This window comes from Humulus lupulus, chromosome 7, assembly GCF_963169125.1.
Source record: "Humulus lupulus chromosome 7, drHumLupu1.1, whole genome shotgun sequence".
Classification (NCBI taxonomy): domain Eukaryota; kingdom Viridiplantae; phylum Streptophyta; class Magnoliopsida; order Rosales; family Cannabaceae; genus Humulus; species Humulus lupulus.
The window spans coordinates 38,512,131-38,535,248 of record NC_084799.1 but is presented as its reverse complement, the minus strand read 5'-3'; the positions used below and the strand labels follow the sequence as shown (position 1 = coordinate 38,535,248).

General features: G+C 35.3%; 1 protein-coding gene and 1 non-coding gene across 3 annotated transcripts; one reads left to right on the top strand and one right to left on the bottom strand.

Moving 5' to 3' along the window:
* Positions 1-594: 594 nt before the first annotated feature.
* LOC133793129 (small nucleolar RNA R71) lies at positions 595-701 on the top strand. The gene has a single exon (XR_009874589.1). It is a non-coding gene; the product is annotated as a small nucleolar RNA R71 (small nucleolar RNA).
* Positions 702-4,618: 3,917 nt separating this feature from the next.
* On the bottom strand, positions 4,619-21,811 carry LOC133791193 (uncharacterized). Of its 2 annotated transcripts, XM_062229114.1 has the most exons (3): positions 21,590-21,783; positions 5,328-5,771; positions 4,619-5,203 (listed from the first exon to the last, which is right to left on the bottom strand). In XM_062229114.1, exons 2-3 carry the CDS (start codon positions 5,646-5,648, stop codon positions 5,039-5,041), a joined length of 486 nt encoding a protein of 161 aa, XP_062085098.1. In that variant the 5' UTR covers positions 5,649-5,771; positions 21,590-21,783; the 3' UTR covers positions 4,619-5,038. The 2 variants fall into 2 exon arrangements, 1 of the variants encoding a protein (XP_062085098.1); XR_009874140.1 differs by lacking the exons at positions 4,619-5,203; positions 5,328-5,771 and adding an exon at positions 6,670-6,973 and having other exon boundaries at positions 21,590-21,811.
* Positions 21,812-23,118: the final 1,307 nt, after the last annotated feature.

Sequence of the window (23,118 nt, the reverse complement as noted above, 5' to 3'; positions counted from 1 at the left end):
GGATGAGCATTATATTGAGGTGCAGAATACGCCTTTGATGGTAGAACTTGTTGCTCATTTCTCCATTGGCCTCCAGACAATTGAGCTTGGTTGAAATCTCTCCAACTGAAATTTGGGTGGTTTCTCCAACCAGGGTTGTATGTATGGGAGAATGGCTTGTTATATGCCCCTAAGGCATTGCATTGCTCCTCGTAAACCCCCCTCATTTCATTCAAAGCTAAGTAGTCCTTAGCTAAGTGCTCCATCCCTCCACAAACAAAGCAAGGTTCTTGCGGTTCCGCTTGAGCGATCATGTGCGATTTTTGGCTATTCTTCGTCATTAAGACCTCAAACTGCTTTTTCGAAGCTTCGAGTTGGGCCTTAACACTATCTTCTTCTTGAAGTTGATAGATCCCAGATGGTTTGTGTCGGTTGGTGCTGTCAGTAGCACTTGGACCAGTCCAGGTGTGAGACTTTTTCGCGGTTTCTTCGAGATATTCAAGAGCATCGTCTGGCTCTTTTTCGAGGAATTCACCATTGCATAGCATTTCTACAAACTGGTGCTTACGACTCGTGAGGCCTTCATAGAAGTAACTGACCAAATGCCAGTTCTCATAGCCATGGTGCGGGCATTGATTTAACAGATCTTTGAATCTTTCCCAGACTTGATAGAACGTTTCATTGTCCTTTTGGGAAAATATGGAAATCTGTCATTTTAGACTGTTGGTCTTATGGCTGGGGAAGTGTTTCAGAAAAAAGGATTTGGTCATCTCATCCCATGTTCCAATCGACCTAGGTCTCAAAGAGTACAACCAACTTTTGGCTTTGTCCTTCAAGGAGAAAGGGAAGAACTTCAGTCGCACAACATCAACATTTTTGGATCGGTTATAGAACGTGGCTACTACCTCCTTGAATTCTTTGATATGCACGTATGGGCTTTCGTTTTCCATTCCATGAAATGTGGGCAAGATTTGAATCATGCCAGGTTTAAAGACTAATGCGGGCATATTAGGAGGGAATATAATGCATGAAGGCGTGGAAGTGCGAGTAGGATGGAGGTAGTCATTGAGAGTTCTTAGTTGGATTTTATCATTGCGAGCCATTGCGAATGGATTATTATCAGCGAAAGTTTGTGGAGAAGCAGGATTGGTGGAAGGAGTTCCGGAAGGAGTGGTGGATGAATTGGAAGAAGTGTCACTAGAAGTTTCGTGATGATTCATCCACTCTCAGAATTCGGAATTAGATTTTTTTTTTCTTTCTTTGCTTTTTTTTTATTTTTTGATTTTTTGATTTTTTTGTTAAACTTGTTCCCAGGTAGATTTGGAGGTTTTGGGGTGATCTCTAACACCTTACTAGAACTCCCCGAGGTTACTGAGTAAGTATGGTGGATCACAAGTCAACATTTTCGACCAAACAACATTTAAGCAGAGTGAAATTGCTTATTTTGACAGAACAAACTTGGTTTTCTTATAGTAATAAGTTCAACAATGTAATAGTGCAAAGGTAGATGCTCGAAATGTTCCCAGGCCGATTGGGAAGGTTGCCAAGGTACCGCTTAAGACCCACACTCGCCTAGACAGAACTCCCCGAGGTTCCCAGGTAAGTGTGGAGGGTAACGCTATCACAAACCTTATTTAACAACTAATCTTTCTAGACAGAACAATATCGATTTCTATCATTTGTAATATTACACAAGTGTTCCCAATACTAAGCGTTTTATTATTTAAATTTTATGAACAATTTTATGTTTTTTTTTTTTTTGAAAAACCTAAATTCTAAGGAAAACTAAGGCAAAGAAAAAGGAAAATCCTAAACTAAGCAACAAAATAAAACAACACAAGAATCAAATCAAGAAAAGAAAATTAAAGTGGAGATAGAATAGCAAGCTTAATCTTTTCTTTCATATGTATTAAACTTTAAAAAATAGAATAGAAATTAAGAAAGAAAAATGGAGTAAGAATTAGCTAAAAAAAGATAATTATATAAATATATATATGGTTTTTTTTTAAACCAAAAGAGAGGAAATTGGAAAAAAAAAAAGAAATAAAGATATAAATAAGAATAAATATTTTTTTTTGGTTTTTTTATTTAGTTTTATTTTATAGATATGTATATATATATATTTTTTTTGTTACCGAAAAAAGAAAAGAGTAAAAAGAAGAAAAAAAAAAGAAAATATATATATAAATAAAAAAAATTGTTTATGATATTTTTTTTAGTTTTTTTTCTTTTTATTTTTGTTATAATAATAATCTAATTAATTAAAAATTAGTAATTAAAAAAAATTATACTAACACAATATTTATTCTAACAAAAACACAAATAAAGTTACTAATATTTTTGTAAAAATTTCACTAAACCTTTGAAAATTACCTCCCCGGCAACGGCACCAAAATTTGTTTAACGCCCAAAATGTGACTACCAATAAGCGGTAGTTGTAGTAAGATCGGTCGGTCGATCCACAAGGAGGTAACCTAAAATCAAAATATTAGTAGAAAATAACACAAAAAGTTAGTAACAAGAAATAAATAAAATTGTATATGAAAAGAGGTTTGAGATTTTGGTATTGTCTTTTTGATAAAGTGATAAAATGAGATAAGTGAAATAAAGGTAAGATGTAATCAAGAGTTTGAGAAAATGAAAGGTTTCAAGAATCATCCATATGCTTGTTTAGTTACTTGGTTACTTAATTTACAAAAATACACAAGTAAATAGTTCACATCCCAACATTTACTTGAAAAGTCTAACATTAAAGTCCATATTATTTTCTAACTAAAGTTCATTTGAGTTATAAAGTTCTTTACTTTAAAAGCACAATTGTTATACCCAAAAATTGGAGATCAAGGACGTGGCAATAAATGTGACAAGTAGCAGTGCATGGTCAGTAAAAGACACGTTAATAGTCAATAAATACATTGACTCCTCAGAGTTGTGATAAAGTGACCCGGTAGACTGACGAAGAATTCGGACTGCTTGAAAGATGTCATAACCAAGCCAAGTGCACCTTGGTCCTAGGAGGCTAAGGAGAATGCATCCTAGGAGACTCAAGAAAGTGGTCTTAGGAGACCCAAGGAGAAAGTGGTCCTAGGAGACCCCAAGGAGGATGTGGTCCTAGGAGACTCCAAGGGTGTGTTTGAGGTAAGCCTCCCAATGTTTCCTAAGTGTTGGCTCGAACGTGTCCAAGGTAAGTAGCTAAGGAGGAGGAGTCCCATGCAAGCCAAGAATGGAGACTTAGATTTTGCCCAGGAGAGCCTACACAATGTCCGATCGGACATAGTTGGGAGATGCTAAAGGGGAATGCCTCATGCTTGTCCAAGGTGAGATGTCAAGGAGGATGCCTTGGACCACCTTGGTCCAAGGAGAAGGCAAGAGGAGGATGCCTCGGACCACCTTGGTCCGAGGAGAAGGCCACAAGGTCCGAAGGGACCTTGAATGGAGGAGGTATGCTCAAAGTTGTCCGAGGTGAGAAACAAGAGAATTGCCTCGGACCTACCCAAGGTGAGGAGCCAAGCTTGCATGACCTTTGGTCCGAGGAGAGCCATGCATATACCACCTTTGGTCCAAGGAAAGCTTGAAGGAGTAATCAACATGCATGTGAGACTACGTCAAAGTCCCCAGAACGACTCTAGCAAGAATTGGTCTAGGCACCCGGGAATCTCTCACTCCTCACTCAAATTGAGGAATCAGTTGTATTTTAAACATTTATTGTAATATAAATATAAGATGAATAATAAAATATCCCTATCGAAAGGGGATATCAATTGAGGATCCCAGGCCTATAAATAGAGAGCTTATGGGATAAGAGAGGGGCTTCTTCTGCTTCTTCTTTCTAGAGAGAGAAAATTGGGTCTGTGTATTCTAGAGAGATAAAGTGCTGATATTTGAGAGAACCCTTGTATTTTCACAATCTGTACTGAAGAAACTCAGTTGGCTCAGTCCATCTGATCTTGAGTATAGAACTATAAATCACAACTCTAAGTGGATTAGGCTATTACCGACAATCGGGGCTGAACCACTATAAAAATACTGTGTGTTATTTACTTTTCTTGTTTATACCGTCTGTTGTCATTTACATTCTCTTGAAGGTTTGTCGTATTTGACGTTCTCACGTTGTTGGCTAAAAATGCAGTCAACAACAATGTTAATCTTATGAAAAATCTAAAAATGACAAAATACCCAAAGGCAATAATGCAATAGAAGATTAGACATAAAATTAGGTACCAATATTACTTTTACTAATTAGAAGTACATAGAAAGAGCATGACTAATCCTATATACTATTAGCATAAGTAAATAAAGATAACAAAATAAAAATGGAGATGAAAGAACATAAATAACTCAAAATTTTTACATTAAGAACATAGTAAATCAAAGTAGCAAAATAACATCACTAGCATATGGAATCATCCATAACCTTCCTAGTAAGATTAGGCCATTATGCTCATGATTCTCACAAAATTCTAAGAAGAAAGTGAGTATAAATTTTGTTATAGTTTCTTTACTCTAAAATTACATACATAGTGTGAAGAAAGAGTCCATATTTATAGAGAAAAAAAGGACTAAAAAGAAATTAAACAACAATTGGGGTTTACAAAATAAATCTGAAATATTAATAATAAAATATGATTTTAAAAAATCAAAACTTATTATAAATATTAACCTAGTTATTTTGAGGCATGGTCAATATGCTCTTTTTCAAAGACACCAAAAAAGATGAGCTTTAAAGCTCAAAATGGCAATTTTGCAAGGCCCAATACCCACAAAATATGGGTTGAAGGTGGCTGATGGTACAAGAGGGTTTTGACCCACTCCCAGCCAATGGGGAGGCGACACATGGACGGCTGAAGGAGGCAAGCTGCTGGGCGCATTGGGCCGCTGGGCCTGTTGGGCTTTTGTTGAAGGGGGTTGGCGCTGATGGGAGAGGAGTAGAAGGAGAAGACCCGAATTGGGCCTATTGGAGAGTTGAAGCTTCGGATTGGGCACGTTGGGCTTCAGATGCTGAGAGATTGAAGGACAGCTGACAGGTGGCACGAGGCGAGTGGCTGGCAGGCTGGCAGCGTCAGGCGGCTTGCAGGCTCGGCTCCAGGCTGGGGAGGAAATTGGGCTTGGGCTTCTCCTTTAGTTGGGCTTTAATCTCAAGAATATCATTTGCTCTTCTCTTTTTTTCAATTTTAACTATTTCTTTCTTCTCTCTTTTTATTATTGTCCAAATGCAAATTATTTCCTGAAAATTAAACATAAATTAAATCAAAAATTAATATTTTCAATTAAAACAAATATTACAATAAATTCATGAAAATATTAATTAAAACTTAATTTACTTTACACTTTAAAACTAATGAATTTACATTTTTGAGCACTATTCTGGCATCTTTGTTGTTAATGTTCATTTTCAGGTTTGTGTAGTGAGCTTCTACCCCATTTCGTGGACTTAGCAGCATGTCTTTACAACCACCCTGAAAATAATCCTTAACATTCTCAACGCTTTTGTACAGATTGTTCATGCAACCTATCCCCACAATTGATGATTTTATATAGCCGAGCCTCAAGATGGCGCCAATTGGCATTGTCAAGAAACTGAAGAGAACATCAACAAAATCATGATCACACTCAGCAAAAATAACTCTCTTCTTCTCTTTGTCTACCAAGACCTTCAAGCCAATACCCATTGATAATATGTACAAGTATATGATGAAAATGGATTGTTCCTTTCCTCTCCTCTTCTTGATCAAAATCAGGTAATGCAACTATTGAAATTTATTTATTGATACTGGCGTACGTCCACTCTTCTCCTGAGTAAAAAGTAAAAGCATTGTTGGAAAATTAATTAGAGCTTTAGTGAGCTCAAATAAGATGACGAAATGAATTATACAGTTAACCAAATGATCAATTAAATTCCCAGGTAATAAGTGTTACAAAACTTAAATAGAATAATCCTCTTAGCACACTACAAGAAATGCACTCTTTAGCGGCGACATTAATAGCGGCGACCAAAAGTCGCTGCTAATAATAACATTATTAGCGGCGACCAAAGCTTAGTCGTCGCTGATATAAGACAGTTAAATTTTTTTATTAAAAATATTACTAGCGGCGACATTTTTATTACACTAATATTTTTAAAATGTTATAAAAAAGTGGGAAATTTCCCTCCAACGGGATATTAGCGACGACATATTACGTAATAGCGGCAACACGTGTCACCGCTAATATTCGACACGTTGATTAAAAAATATCTACGGCGACTATTAGCGACGACACGTGTCGACACGTGCCACCGCTAATAGTCGACACGTTACAAGGTCCCAACCCTAAAACATAACCATTTCATCTGTTTATCTTTGGGCCGCCGTTCACGTCTTCCATCTCTCCCTCTCCACTAAGAACGTACGCAGCAGCACAAGAAGAGACTGGCGAAGCTCACGGTAGACTCAGACGGGCTTTCGTCGCTTCAATCTTGGACCGGTCATGGTAAGCTCACGGCAGACTCCTTATTATTTATATATTCTTTTTTTATATATATATATTCTTTTTTTGTTTATATATATACACTCTGTAGATGAAACTCAATATATGATAACAAAGGGAACTCCCTACCCTTCTGTCCTTCCTCGTCTTCTTCTTTCTTAACTATGTTTTCAATGTTGAACCTCATAGCCTCGTTTCTAAAAAAAATCCCAAATGAGCCAAAAATTCCTAAGTTTCGAATCAGTCTATAAAAAATATTCTCCTTGAAAATGTGTAATTACATGTAGGGGAGATGTTGCAAAAGAGAGGAATGTAAGAAACAAAAAATCCCATCGTGTATGTTCTCTTTCTGTTGCTTACTATGTATGTTCCCTTTCTCTTGTATTTTTTTTAAACAAATAATTATTATTTATTGGTTTTGTTTAGAAAAAATATATAAGTATTTAACTACAAATCAATACCCCTTCCTTGATAAGTCCACCAACTCCCCCTAGGATTTGCTTCTTTGCTAAGTGCCTCCATTTCCATCCTAAAACAACAAAAACAAAATTGTATCAGTAAAACTAATGAAACAAATGAGGATCATTGTACTTGTGTCTTCAAACAAGCTGATTTTTCACTATAAAACAAAAATATATTCAAAAGAATAAAAAACATTAAACATAAAGAACTGAGAAATGAGAAATGATGATATTAAAAAAGAATAAAAGCAGTGAAAGTTACCAAATCTTTCAGTTTTCAAAGTGTGTCATGATTTTGATTTTCTTTGAGCTAGTATTTGTGTTGCCAGGCACCTTTCTTTGCTAGCATGTTTCTTACATATTTGCTCAATTCTAATCTTTTCATGCGATCCTCTACTTGAGAGCTTTTTTTTAATGTTTTCTGGAGGACAGAGAGCATAGTTCATTATTTAATCTTGTTCTGGGAGAATTAGGCCATTTGGATTCTTATTGATGTTGCTGTCTAATAATGACATTTTCTCTACTATGGCAATGAACATGTTCAAGGAAAATTGTGCCAATATTGTTTTAGTAGAATATATTTATCATGGTACTAAATAAAGAGCATAATAGCATGTTAGCATGATCTTGAAACGTACCAATCTTGTCTGTACTTTAAAATATTTGTAAAATTGTCTTTGCTACTATTATGTTGTATTCCTCTTGAACATAAGGAAGCAACTTGAATTGACAGGCTTTTCAGAATTAGTTTAACAATTATTATAATTTTTATTTCATTTTTCATGTTGTCCTCCTAAATGTTGGTTTCTGAACATCTTGCAAAGCTTTACACAAAGAAAATGTTTCAGTTGCTGCAGTCTGCTTATTCTACAATAAGCAGTTTCTCTGATCTCCCTCATACCCATTTTTCTTCCCTCTCAAAGGTGACACTCTACTTCCCTCTCCATCTGGCATTTTCTAGCTTTCTTTACAAGAGAAGTTTGAATCCTTCAACTTTTTGGACAAGTAGTAAGTATTTTTTATTCTTTCTTCAAATCGTGCATGTGATGCTTATTGGATTGGTCTCCAAAATTTCATTAATATGGCATCACAACACAAAGATTGTGACGGGAGAATAAGATGTCCATGTGTCAGATGCATGAATCTTAGACTGCAAACTTTGGATGTCGTTCAAGCACATATATTCGATTGGGGATTCCAACAGAGTTATGAACAGTGGATTTATCATGGGGAAGTCGAGGAAGATGTTGATGATGAAGGGGTGGATGAGAATGAGCCCGTAGATGAGATGCGAGATGTCGTTGACGATTTCCTTTTACCGAACAATGCTGAAGAAGCTAATAGTGGAATGGGTCAGTACTATGACGAGTTATTCAACAAGATTGAAGCTGAGTTGTATCCGGGTTATGATTGGATATCATCGCTGAACTTTTTAGCTAAGTTGATGAACTTGAAAGTGAGGGGGAAGATACCAAACAACACATTTGATGAATTGTTGAAGTTATTAAAGTTTGCATTTCCTAAGGAAAACAAAATTCCAACATCCCACTATGAGGCTAAAAAAAACTGAGTAAATTAGGGTTAGGATATCAATCAATACATGTGTGTAGATATGATTGCTGTTTATTTTTTAATGAGCATGCATCTAAAGATTCATATCCAGTGTGCGAGAGTAGCAGGTGGATAAATGAGAAGAATAAAGGGAAAAAAGTTCTGCATAAGGTGATGCGTTATTTTCCGTTGATTCCCCGATTAAAAAGATTGTACAGTTCAAGGTATACAGCGGAAGAGATGCTATGGCATCATACTGGGAGATCGAAAGAAGAGAGGATGATGCGTCATCTGGTTTATGGGTTAGCATGGAAGGATTTTGATGCCAGACATCCAGATTTTGCAAGAGATCCTAGAAATGTTCGTCTGGGCTTGGCTGCCGATGGGTTTAATCCATTTGGCAACATGAGTTTATCGTACAGCATGTGGCCTGTTGTCTTGACGAACTATAATCTGCCACCCTGGCTTTGTATGAAGGATCATTATTTCATGCTGACTCTTCTTATTCCTGGGCCAAAATCACATGGAAAGACATTGATGTATTTTTTAGGCCACTGGTGGAAGAGTTGAAAGAGCTTTGGATTAACGGGGTGGAAACTAGGGATGGTAGAAACAATAGCATGTTCAAGATGTGTGCGGCCCTTTTGTGGACTGTAAACGATTTTCCTGCTCGAAGTAGTTTGTCTAGATGGAGTGGTCAGGGTTACAAGGCTTGTCCTACATGCAACGAAGACACATCCTTTATCCGAGTGATTGGTAAGACATCTTATGTTGGTCATAGACGATTCTTGACCAATAATCATCGGTGGAGAAAGGATACTCAATTCGACGAAAAAGTTGAGAGAAGATGTCCTCCAAGAAAGTTTACTTGTTAGGATATCTTAGATCAAGTTAATGCTCTACCACCTCAAGTCTCGGGGAAACATGAGAGGTTTGGAGGTTTGAAACGAAAAAGAGGTGTGGAGGATAGTAACTGGAGGAAAAAAAGCATTTTTTATGAACTTGACTACTGGAGTACGAATGAGTTAAAACACAACATAGATGTTATGCATGTTGAGAAGAATGTTTGTGACAGTGTCCTTGGTACTATCTTGGATAACGATAAGTCCAAAGACACTACAAATGCAAGACATGATCTAAAGAATATGGGAGTTAGGGACGCACTGTGGATATATGAAGATCATAATAAAACGTTAATGAAACCACATGCTCCCTATGTGTTGACTCCTAAAGATAGGCAAGAATTTCTTCAATTTCTAAAAGGTGTTAAACTACCAGATGGTTTTTGTTCGAACTTGAAGAAGAAAGTTACTGATAATGACTCAAATATCATTGGGTTGAAGTCACACGACTGTCATGTGATAATGCAACGATTACTTCCAGTGGGTATCCGCAAGTTTCTTCCAAAATCTATATCAGGCACCATAATGGAACTATGTAATTTCTTTAGACAATTATGTTCGCGAACCTTGAATGTAAATGATATGGAGAAAGATCAAAGGGAGGTCATTCACATCTTATGCAAAATGGAGTTGATTTTTCCTCCAGCTTTTTTTGACATAATGATACATTTGGTCTTGCATTTTCCAGAAGAGGCATTATTGGGTGGGCCGGTATTTATGAGATGGATGTATCCTTTTGAAATATACATGAAGAAATTAAAAAACTATGTCAGGAATAAAGCTCGTCCTGAAGGGTCCATAGCTGAAGGATATATGGCGGATGAGGCTTTAACATTTTGTTCCATGTATTTCAAAGGTGTGGAAACCAAATCTAATCGTCCGAATCGAAATGCGGATATAATTTATGTTCCACGCCACCTATCAGTGTTTCAATCTCAATGTCGTCCATTGAGTAAGGGACTTCAAGTGTCTCTCGATGAAAAGACTCGGAATATAGCTGAGTGATTCATACTGGAGAATTCTTTGGAAATTAAAGTCTATATGGAGTAGGTTAATTTAACTATCTTTATTTTTTATGTTGTTTTTAATGTAGCATATATCACCTGTAATGGTAACACTATGTTAATCAACAGCGAACACCTTCGTGAGATCAAACAGAAGGATCCATTGGGCGATCATAACCTTTTGCACAAAAAAGGGTTTCGTTCACGAGAAGGTAATCTATAACTAGGACATTCTTTGTTGATAGATTGAAATATAAGTTTCTTATTATAATATATTTTTCTATATTTAGATATATGACTTGCACCAGCTCAGGTCATTAGAGAATGGAGATGAGTTGCTAGCTTTAGCATCTAGGTCCGATCTTTTGGCGTACTCCTATCAGGCATGTATAGTGAATGGGGTTCGATATGTTACACACAATCGAGATCAAAATCGTATTACACAAAATAGTGGAGTGTGTGTTGCTGGGACAGAAGGTTTTAACTATTATGGACAACTTGAAGAGATATTGGAGGTATCTTATACTGGTGTATATTCAGTGGTATTGTTTCGATGTAAATGGTTCAACACGGACCCGAAAAAAAAAACAATTACTGAAAATAATGTCACCAGTATAAATGTGAGCGGAGAATGGTATAAAGATGAACCATACATACTTGCTAGCCAAGCTAAACAGGTTTTCTATCTCGATGATTTACTTAGAGGTCGAGCTTGGAAAGTTGTTGAAGAAGTGAATCATAGGCAAGTTTGGGATATTCTGAGCAATTCTGATCAAATTACTGATAATGATGTTGTACATGACACAAACTCATCCAATTTCATATTGACTGTTGAGCTTGGGGAGTTGGTTGTTCAACAATCTAATCAACCAGCAACATTCATAGGCAACGTCGCTCGACCTTATTCAACTGCCCAAGATACTGATGATTTTATTAATGATGATGAAGAAGTCGAAGACGTAGAAGAAGCAAATGATGAGGATGATTTACTTGTTGGCCTTAGTGAAGATGATAACACCAATCCTGTCCTGTTTCACCTTTAGATGTTAATTTGTTAAGTGATGACAGTGACTATTGTACTTAGTTCTTGTATCTGTGTAAGAAAAACTTTATATTTAAATAATTATATATCAGAAATGTTGAACGATTTATGGATTTGTCATGTTGATGATGTTTTGGAATTTTATGTGGTCATTACAACTATATATCTCTAAATAATATATATCTGATATTCATACTAAGAAACAAATTTGGTTATATTTAGTTTAAAGATGTCAGCAGATGTATCTTCATACCATGGCGGAGATGGTGGTGGTCAAGATCTACCGGATCCTACTACGATCCCCTCCAGTTGCGAGTCAGGTATTTTAAAATTGATTTCTAATTAGACTTTATTATACAACTTACCAAGTTATATGATGCACTTATTTAAAAAAAAAAAATACAGTAGCTCCACCAAAGAGAAAAGGTTGTGGGCCTGCCGCTGGGAAAAATTTAGATGACAGAAGGCGAGAAGCTGGACATCCACTTCCCATAGTGGTTGACCCTATCACATACAAGGTGGTGGGAACGGAACATGCTGCTTTAGTAAGCCTTTTGGGCTCCCAAGTCACATCAGCGATTCCAGGATATTACAAGGATTGGACGAGTATCCCAAAACGGTATAAGGACAATGTCATTAGTAAAGTGAAGGTAAATTTTTTAGAATTTACTTTAATAATAATTGTATTATAATTCCAGCATTACTAACATGTTTTTTCTTTATTGTAGCACATTTATCAAATAGATGGGTGACCAGATTATACCACTCTCATTGACAGTATCGATGCTGAGATGTCTGAGAGATACCGAGATAGGAAAAGTAAGCGGCACACCCACTTCAAAAAGTTCTACAAAGGACCAGATGATTGGGATGAGGTCCTAAAGAATCCACCTAAAGATGTCAACGCCGATGAGTGGAAACAAATTTGTGAGTTTTTCAAGAGTCCAGAGTTTATTGCACGCTCAGTGAAGAACAAAATAAATCGAGACCAAATGAAGTACTCTACAACACAAGGAATCAAATCATTAGCGGCCACTCGTCACGAAAAAGTAAGTGAAAATATTGACTTAATTAAGTTGTATGAATTTATAAGTTTTCTAACATTCTCATTTTCTTTATTAGTTGAACCCGAACCTCATTGAGGAATGGAAGGAGTATCACTGGACAAAAAAGAATAAGAGTTTTGTCAACGAGGATGCTGAACGAGATTATGTAAGTTTAACTTTATTATCAATTCAAATAATTATATTTTTCTTTTGTCTTATAATATTTTTTAAAAACAGGTTAAGTTAAAGTCAACTCTTGAAGCTAAGACTCAACAGACAGTTGAATCTGGTACCGATGATTCTTCCTCGGTCGATCAAATGAAGATACTAAGTCAAGTTCTTGGTGAAAGGCGAGGCCACCAGTGAGGAGTTGGCCGCACATTAAAGGGAAAATCGTTAACCCGTCCATCTCAAAGATCTCAATCTCAGGCACCACCTCAACAACCGACTGAGGAAATGCGTGAATTGGTTGACATTGTGAAGGTCATGAATGAATAACTTCAGTACGTGTGTCAGCAGCTTCCGCCTAAAAAACGTCCAACAACAAACGTGGATATACAGAATACATATCAACGATTTTTCGAGAAGTATGTCGGCTCATCTTCTGAAACTCAGACACAGCACACGTCTCAAGCTTCAGCATCTCGGCCTTCACCAGGCCATCCTGACACGTCTGCACCAAATTTGCCATCTCAACCTTTGGCTAATCCATATATGTGTCAATGGTCGATGCCTCCGTACCCTCAGGCTTATCATCCTCATATGGGTGGACCTTCTTCCCAACCCTCGCCTCCTCATATGAGTGGATCGTTGTCTCAACCACTGCCATATCCTTATCCTTATCCATACATATATGGACCTGGAGGATCGTCGTTACCTCCACAGTATCCATGGTCGATGCCTCCGCACACACCACAAGCACCGCAGCCACTGCCGCCACAACCGCAAGCACCAGAAGAAGGGGACAATACAGATGACGTTGATGGTTGAGATGTATTAAATAATAACTTTTAATTAATATATTATTGCATGAATATTTAATTTGGATAATATTGTATTAGTTGTGTAATTTGAACAAATTATTAATTTTATGCATATTTAAATTTAATATTTTTTTTTGCATATTTATTTTTATATTATATATTAAAAAATATTATTTAAATTTTTTATTTTAATAAATTTTTTTATTATATCAAATTATTAAGGGCGACATCTGCCGCGACTAATAATATAAATGTCGCCGCTAATAATATTCAAGTCACCGCTAATAATATCCAATGTCGCCGCTAATATTAAATTATTAGAGACGACTTTTTATTATCAGGGGCGAAATATGATCTGAAAATCACGATTATTAGGGGCGACGATCGATTTATTAGAGGCGAAAATATCGCCGCTAATGTTAATTATTAGGGACGACATTAAAGTCGCCGCTAATAACCTACATTAGCGTCGACATATTAGCGGCAACACGTCAGCGGCGACTTTGGATATTATTAGGGGTGACATCCGTCGCCCCTAAAGGCCATTTTTTTTGTAGTGGCAAGAAGCATAATTAAGTTTATTCTTTCTTAGAAAAAACAAATAAAAAGGAAAATTATCATAAATCATGCAAACACAACATAGTATACTACTGAAGATATATGTCTAATCTTTAAGCGTGTGTAACGTGTAATTCCAGTCAAATTTTATATATTAAATATTTTAAAGTGTTTTGACTGGTCAAACTTGGATAATATTTCTATCTTCCCACACAAAGCCTTCTTTCTCCTTTATTTCTTTCTTCCTTTCTCTTCTTCTGTCCAAGAAAGATTACGGCCAACACACAGATCAGCCACCCTCAAAGCAACACCACCAATGGGAGACAACATTACAACTAAAGTCTCACGGCCATCTGACGATGCACGCGTGTGTACGTGAGCCTCAAGGTTTCTTCCTTTGTTTGAGCAGAGCAAGGAGACTTGCACAGAGAACTTGAGAGCTAAAAGAACTGTGTTGTTGAAACTATCAGAGAGTATGGAAGTGAATGTATAAATCAAGCCTACACTCTGATAATAGAAAGGCTTCCTTTTATATTGAATAAAAGCAACAAAATATAGTGTTTAACTAACTTCATAATAAGAGTACAACTGATATTCCACAATAGAAAAATAAAATGGAACGAATTTACCGAACAAAATTTCTGGCTGAGTCACGGACAAAGTCGCTCTCTTTAAGACGTTTGCGGCTCTGCCCCAAGTGTGCACAGCAGTCTATCAACCACGCCGTCCCCAGGATAAAACAGCCTCTGATACGAATCCTCCCTACACCGAGAGGATCGTTCTTGTACACCCTATATAAAAAATTGCTCTCTGAAAATTCTCGCAGAATCCAGAACCCAAAAGGAACTCTCTGTTTGTTGTCTATTTTTCCAAAATGGTTCTATCTTATTTATACACAGAGAAATCCCCAAAACGGTCAAAAACATTTTTTCTTAATAAATCAGAGGAGGATTAAGGATTAAACGGCTAAAAAATGTTTATCTTCAATTAATAAAAATAAAACCGTTTTTTGTATTATTAAAATGAACGTTGTAAAATTTATTTAATTAATAAAATGATATAAACGTTTAGATACCTTTGTTTTTTAAAAAAATAAAACGTTAATACGAAACCACACCACCCACCCGCCAGCCAGCTCAGCTCGGCTCGGTCGGACGGACGGCGGCGGCGGCGCGCGCGCGTGTGTGGTGGTCAAGTGTGTGAGTCCTCACCCATTCGCACAAAACTGGGTACCCCTTGGGGCACACCCCAAGTCATTGCATTTGCAATATATATACACTCCAAGAAGAGTGTTCCAAATCCATGTGGGACTTTTCCCATATCACACACAAATGTATCAATTTTTAATAATTCATAACAAAAGGTTCCAACAATCCCCCACTTGAATTTTTAAAAATAGTTTCGTGAGCAATTTCAGAATCTATAAGATTGTGCATAAACAAATGTATCTTTCGATTTGAACATTTGCGTAGTGAATATGATTTAGATTATACTAGAGTGACACGTAGTCTTGAACTCTATTTCTAACATCGTACCACGCACCAACCTTTCAAGGGTGTAATCAAAACAGCCCGTGCGTTAATGGCCATGCACGTCTATCCCAGTATAGTGAATGCTCTAGAAATTTTGCCCAAATTCCATAGGAAGCGGCCCCACTTCCACATTCACGTAGGTGAGTCTATCAAGAGTACTCCTGTAGCTCGGTACTCCACTCCACATAGAGTATAGATCTCATTAAGAGTTTCTATTAACTCATCCTCTCATCGCTTCAGGAATTCATGCTTCTATTTGCTTTAATGGAAATAGCATGATTCAACTCATATCACTTCACAACTTGTTATTACCCATTGAACCTAGTTCTTGGGATCTCCAGTCTTTAGGTTGGGTTACCATCATGAGTGATTCATCATTCTAAGGGCAATAGTCCCATTCCCTTCGATGTTTTAAGGACTTTCTCTCTAGCTAATCCTTTCGTCAAAGGATCTGCTAGGTTATCATCAGTGCGTACATGATCCACTCTAATAGCTCCTGTTGAGAGAAACTCTCTAACAGTACTATGCTTACGATGTATCTGTCGTCTCTTACCATTGTAATAACGGTTCTGAATTTTTGCAATAGCCGCGGTACTATCGTAGTGGATCAACACAGCTGGTATCGGTTTTTCCCATAAAGGGATCTCAGCTAGCAGGCTTCTCAGCCAACCTGCTTCTTCACTAGCTGTAGCTAGTGCTATCATTTTAGACTCCATGGTGGACTGTGCCAAAATAGTCTGTTTCTTAGATTTCCAGGAGACAGCTCCACCAGCTATACTAAAGATATAGCCACTTGTTGCTTTGGAGTCATCAGACAGAGAGTTCCAGTCTGCATCACTATAACCTTCGAGAACAGCTGGAAACTTCTGATAATGTAATCCAAGGTTCATGGTTCTCTTTAGGTATCTCATGACCCTTTCAATAGCATGCCAATGCTCTATACTAGGTCTGCTAGTAAACCTGCACAATAATCCCACGACATAGGCAATGTCGGGTCTAGTACAATCAGTGGCATATCGAAGACTGCCAATGATGCTCACATAGTCAGATTGTCTTACACCGTCACCAGTGTTCTTAAATAACTTTACACTTGGATCATATGGTGTGCAAGCAGGTTTACAATCAAAGTAATTGTATTTCTTTAGAATCTTCTCAATATAGTGAGATTGATCCAAAGAAATTCCCTTTTCGAACCTAGTAATCTTAATACCAAGGATTACATTCGCTTCTCCGAGGTCCTTCATATCAAAGTTAGCACACAACAGAGATTTCACAACATTCACAGCATGGATATTCGAACCAAATATGAGCAAGTCATCCACATATAGACATACAATAGTGCAAATGTCATTATCAGATTTATAATAGATGCATTTGTCACTTTCATTTACTTTAAATCCATGTGAGATAACTAAATTGTCAAATTTCTCATGCCATTGCTTAGGTGCCTGCTTAAGACCATACAGAGATTTATCTAACTTGCAAACCTTATGTTCCTGGCCATGGATCACAAACCCTTCCGGTTGATCCATATAGATTTCTTCTTCTAATTCACCATTCAAAAAAGCAGTCTTAACATCCATTTGGTGAACAACTAGATTGTGAATTGCAGCTAGGGAAATCAAAACTCTAATGGATGTTATTCTCGTAACAGGTGAAAAGGTGTCAAAGAAATCTATGTTTTCTCTCTGCCTAAAACCCTTGGCTACCAAACGAGCCTTGTATTTTTCAACAGTACCATCGGGTTTCAATTTCTTTTTCAAAATCCACTTACAACCTATAGGCTTACAACCAGGAGGTAAATCAACTAAGTGCCACGTTTTGTTAGACTCAAGAGACTCCATCTCATCATTTATTGCTTCTTGCCAGAGGTCAGCATCTAGAGAGCACAAGGCTTCTTGGAGGTTAGCAGGATCCTCCTCTAATGTATAGACACAGAAATCAGAACCATAATCTTTAGCAACTCTAGTTCTTTTACTTCTCCTAGGTTCTGATTCTCTATCCTCAATATGTTCATTATTCCTAATCACAGGAATGTTGCTAGTAGATGCGCCCCCACTATTTCTCAATTTAAAAGGGAATCTATGTTCATAAAAATCAGCATCATTTGATTCCACAATAACATGCGCATTTAAATCATAGAACCTATATGCCTTACTATTCATTGCATATCTGATAAATACACATTCATAGGCTCTACTTGCTAGTTTAATTCTCTTAGGATCAGGAATACGAACATAAGCCAGACAACCCCAAGTTCTAAAATAAGACAGGTTAGGTTGCCTATTTTTCAAGATCTCATAAGGTGAAACTTTACCTTTAGACTTAGGAACTCTATTCAGCACATAACAAACAGTCAAAAGAATTTCACCCCACCAATGAGATGCAGCACCAGAATTCAATAAAATAGCCACAACAGATTCAGTAAAAGTTCGATTCTTCCTTTCAGCTTTACCGTTCATTTCAAGTGAATATGGTGCAGTGGTTTCGTGTACAATGCCATGTGAATTATAAAACTCAACAAACATGTTTGAATCATATTCAGTTCCTCTATCACTACGAAACCTTTTAATTTTCTTATTGAATTGATTCTCAATTTCAGTCACAAATAATTTGAACATGTCAAGCGCATCACTTTTATTTTTCATCAAGTACACATAAGTAAAGTCAGAACAATCATCAATAAAAGTGATAAAATAACGTTTACCATTCCTAGTTAACGTTCCGTCAAGTTCACAAATATCTGAATGAATTAAATCTAGTGGCTCAGATTCTCTAGTAACAGACTTATGAGGAGTCTTAGTTATTTTTGCTTGACTACAAAAATCACATTTTTCAAAATCATTTTCTGACACTTTAGGAATTAGTCCTATGTTACTCATGTTCTTAATAATGCGCTTATTCACATGACAAAGTCTAGCATGCCAACCATTAAAATCACACAACATATAAGCAGAAGGAGAAACTTTATTGGATTCAACATTTAACTTAAACATACCATCAGTAGCATAACCCTTCCCAACAAAAATACCATTCTTAGTGATGGTGTACAAATCAGCCCCAATAGTTTGAGTAAACCCAGCCTTATTAAGCAGAAAACCAGAAACCAGATTCTTTCTCATCTCAGGAGTATGCATTACATCTTTCAGTAATAAAGTCTTTCCTGAGGTAAACTTAAGCTCCACATTTCCCATCCCAGCAACAATAGTGGTGTGGGAATCTCCCAACAACACTTTCTTATCATCAGCAGCAGTGTATGTTTTAAACATAGCACGATCATAGCAGACATGGTGAGAAGCGCCAGTGTCTACCCACCACCCATCTGATCCACCAATAAGGTTGATCTCAGAAATCATAGCTATAAAAGCTTCTTCAGTCAAGTTAGCCTGCGGAGCAGTGCTTGGCTTGTTCCTACACTTACGTGCCATATGACCTGGCTTGTTACAAACGTAACAGAGGAATTGTCCAGAGTCATTCTGTTTAGGTGGAGGCTGCTGCCTTCCATTTTGGTTCCTGTTATGGTTCCAATTCTGATTGTTGTTTCGAGGATTGTGCTGGTTGTTGCGGTTGGAATTTGAATTCGCGTTTCGGTTAGAATTTGAATTCGAGTTGCGGTTCTGATTCTTAAAGGTTTTGCCATTTGGCTTCAGAACCGCAGGTGTGGGCTTCTTAGGGATGCTGTTAGAGACAACAAGCACCTCTTCTTTCTGGTCTTGTTTCCTTGCTTCCTCCTCGATACGAAGGCGGGTGATCAAACTTTCTAAGGAAAATTCCTTAGTCTTATGCCTGAGAACATTTTTAAAGTCCTTCCAGGAAGGCGGTAATTTGTCAATTAAAACAGCAACTTGAAACTGTTCATCAAGGGCCATACCTTCTGAGATAATCTCATGAGCAATTTTTTGAATTTCGTGAGATTGGGCCTCCACAGATTTTTTGGATTGTGCTATGGCTATGTATTTGTTGCTCTAAAATAATATGATGATGAGTGTTCAATTTTTTATTTATATGGAACTTTGGACGTCATTTATGAATCAATTTTTTTATCTAAATATATTCAATCCAACTTGATTTGATGTGTTTTTTAAAACAACGAGATACTTTTCTTTGTGGTTTAAAAAAAAGCTCAGTGAAAGAAATTCTTTCTTTGCGGTTTTTTTAGAAAAAAGTGCAATAAAAGAAATTCTTTCTCTGTGATTTTTTCGTGAACTTTTCTCAGCGATCGATTACACTGTGATGCCCATTACTTCCAAAAACCGCAATGTATTAAGACAACACCACCAATCAGAGACAGCATTACCGCTAAAGTCTCGCGGCCATATGACGATGCACGCGTGTGTACATGAGCCCCAAGGTTTCTTCCTTGTTTGAGTAGAGCAAGCAGACTTGCACTGAGAACTTGAGAGCTAAAAGAAATGTGTTTGTTGAAACAATGAGAGAATATGAAAGTGAATGAATGAATCAAGCCTACACTCTGATAATAGAAAGACTTCCTTTTATATTGAATAAAAGCAACAAAATACAGTGTTTAACTAACTTCAACAGAGTACAACTAACTAAAGAACACAACTGAAAGTTGTTACAAGACAAATATCAATACGAACAACTAGCTATAACAGCTAACCATTTGGTTTGTTATCTACATCACTAACATTCCTACTCTAGGGTCATTCTTCAGTTGGATTATGGTGGTTGTGAAGCTTAGTACCACTATGCAATTTTGGTGTTTAAAAATGAATGGCAAAGAGTAATATTTTCTACAATCCTATAGTAGCTTATCGTAGCTAACAAATGATCTTCACCAAATTGGGTTAGAATGTAGCCCGATCCGAACGCAATTAGATGTCTCAATACTGACTACTTATGATATATGTATCAAAATATTACACCAATTGACGTGACAGTTTCATTTAACCAATCAAATTTATTTCATATGAGACTCGCTATTTTAAAAAACAATATCGCGCCAGTTGATGTAATATTTTTGTGCATAATTTTGATAGACATATCATTATTTGAATGGCAAATTATTAAATGTATGTTGATCATTATTTTTATAGTGATATGGCTCCTTTATATATGATGGTGAATGATTATAATTATAGATGTTATGTGTTAAAAATATATATTTATGTTATTTTTAAAGGATTATTTATGGCATGGGTATTATTAACAAAAGTCAAAATGTGACTTTTGACCACTTAAATTAAGATTATTTACTACCACCTAGAGTATTATTTTCCATAATTTCTCATTTTAGTCAATTACTTAAAGATGAATATATAATAAATAACAAGACATCGCCTTTTGTTTTAGAAAATTTTAATGAAAAGCTTTTATTTTACAAAATCATATAAAATTTAGAGTCTACCTAATTTTAGTCAAACTCTTTTTGATAAAATATTTTTATGCTTCTTTTGTAGTAATTAATAATTTTTTTTGTAGCAAGTAATTAATAAAAATTTAATTCATTCATTATATGTTTTTAAAAAAACTTAAATAATTTTTGTATTTGATACTTGTTTAATTTTTTTTATTATTGTTTTAGTACCAATATCAAATACAATATAAAAATTTACTTCAAATTATAATAATTATGATAAAAGGGTGACTAGTCTTTTAAACAAAAATTGTTCAAAATGAGATAAATTATTATAACATTACTTCAAAACCAAAGTGGATTTATTTGAATATCGAATATAAGTGGTACGTTATAATTTTATTTTTAAGTGTGGGAAAAACTTAAATTATGGATTTTTTTTTAAATTATAGAAATTATGCATACAGTAATTTTTTTTTCTGAAACAAATCATAGGAAGATGTTGCAGCCACACGATACGAAAACGATGAATTAATTCAATCATCGCATGAATACATGTAAAATTCTACAGATGCGCAATAAACAAACTACACAGGAATAAGTAAAATCACCTATATACTTTCATTGAAGACAAAATGAGAAAAGTTTAGCTGAATAATGCTTTATGTATAATAACAAAGTCCGCAAATTTAAGCCAAATCATAATTAGAAGAACCAGTAGTGAGTGGTGATGGGAAGAATATAATTACCTGAGCATACAAAGATAAGACTTAAGTAAGCCACAACCTTCCTTCGAGTTCAGAACTTGCCTTATAAGAATCCCAAAAAAATCATAATATGGGAAAGTTAAAAGAGAGAATAATTGAGTCTTGCTGTTTTAGAAAAGCAGAAGACCCAAAAAAAAGGATAGTCAAGGAGTCGTGGGTGGTGGATCCCATTATACCAGTTTTTTATAAAGTCCCATTACACCATTTAAGAGCATCGAGGTACGAAAAAAAAGTAGAAATTAGATGTAGTATCCAATTTAAAAAAACTTCTTTCATTTTCACACATTATTTTAGATTTTGACCTTAATACCTAATATTTCATTAACATACCTATTATATCCCTCTCATTTCATATTGAACTAGTGGAACTGGTAGAAGATTATTTAAAGAGGGAAGTAAATAGCACACAAAGGCAAAGATTGAGATTTTTATATTGGACTTCTAGTAGTATTTTAAGGGTAATATAGAAAATGTGATTAAAAAAGTGGGTAATATTCAACTAAATGTTATTAGTAAGTATTTTTGGTTAACTAATCATAAATCTGAGTACTTTTCAAGTTATCCCTGGTGGATCCCTCGAGGTACGAAAAATACTTTTTTTTTTACTATCAAGGCATCTAAAAAAACAAAATGCTTAGAATCTGATTTGTTATTGATGGTAAAAAGTGTGTTTCTCAAATAAATATCTGAATTTATATTCTAAAATTATGTTTTTGAAAATTTAATTACTTTAATATTTAAAAATTAATTTTGAGTTTTAAAAAACTAAATATATAATTTATAGGAAACTGAAAATATAAAAAATAATAGATTTGTATTTTAAGATACAATGATTTAGAATCAAACAAAACTTCATTTTCTTGTTTTTGATTTTAGAACACAAAATATATTTAAATTTTATTTTCAAAACTAATCCCACTATTGTCAAGATTTTAAAAGGAATAACTTTTTCTATCGATTATTTAAATCAATGAATGAATTACCTATGAAGAATTATCCTACCATTACACGGTGGAAAGTAGAAACTACATGCAACCGTCTTAAGAAAAAAAAATGAGAGTTTATCATATTTTAATCATTAGTCCCTCTCCAGTTTTTGTTTTTTTATTTTTATTTTGTTTTTCAAATATCTTTTAAATGGAATCATTATTTTCTTTTGCCTCTAAATAGTTTTTTTTAGTATAAATTTGCCTCCCAATTTTTATATTTCTTTTTATTAAAAATGTCACCAAAATAGTAAAATTAGTTCACTTATACCATCTACTTTTATGTTTGTTATTAATTTAATCTTTTAATCTAGATTTTATTTTTATTATGAAGTTACCTAATATTAAACTTATTTATATTAGAAATTATATAAATTAGGGTTTATACATTTTTAGACCATGTGTTTTGTTTTATTACTTGTTTGGACTTTATGTTTTGACAAATTATTTTTTGGACCTTATATTTTCTAAAATAGTTCAAATAGACTCCTAAATGCGATTTTGATCAAAGTTTTTTGAACTAAA

Coding starts and splice junctions, on each gene's coding strand:
- LOC133791193 (XM_062229114.1), bottom strand. CDS start 5,648: ATGGGTATTGGCTTGAAGGTCTTGGTAGACAAAGAGAAGAAGAGAGTT. Junction 5,204..5,327: donor CCAGAATAGTGCTCAAAAAT/GTAAATTCATTA, acceptor TTTAATTTTCAG/GAAATAATTTGCATTTGGAC.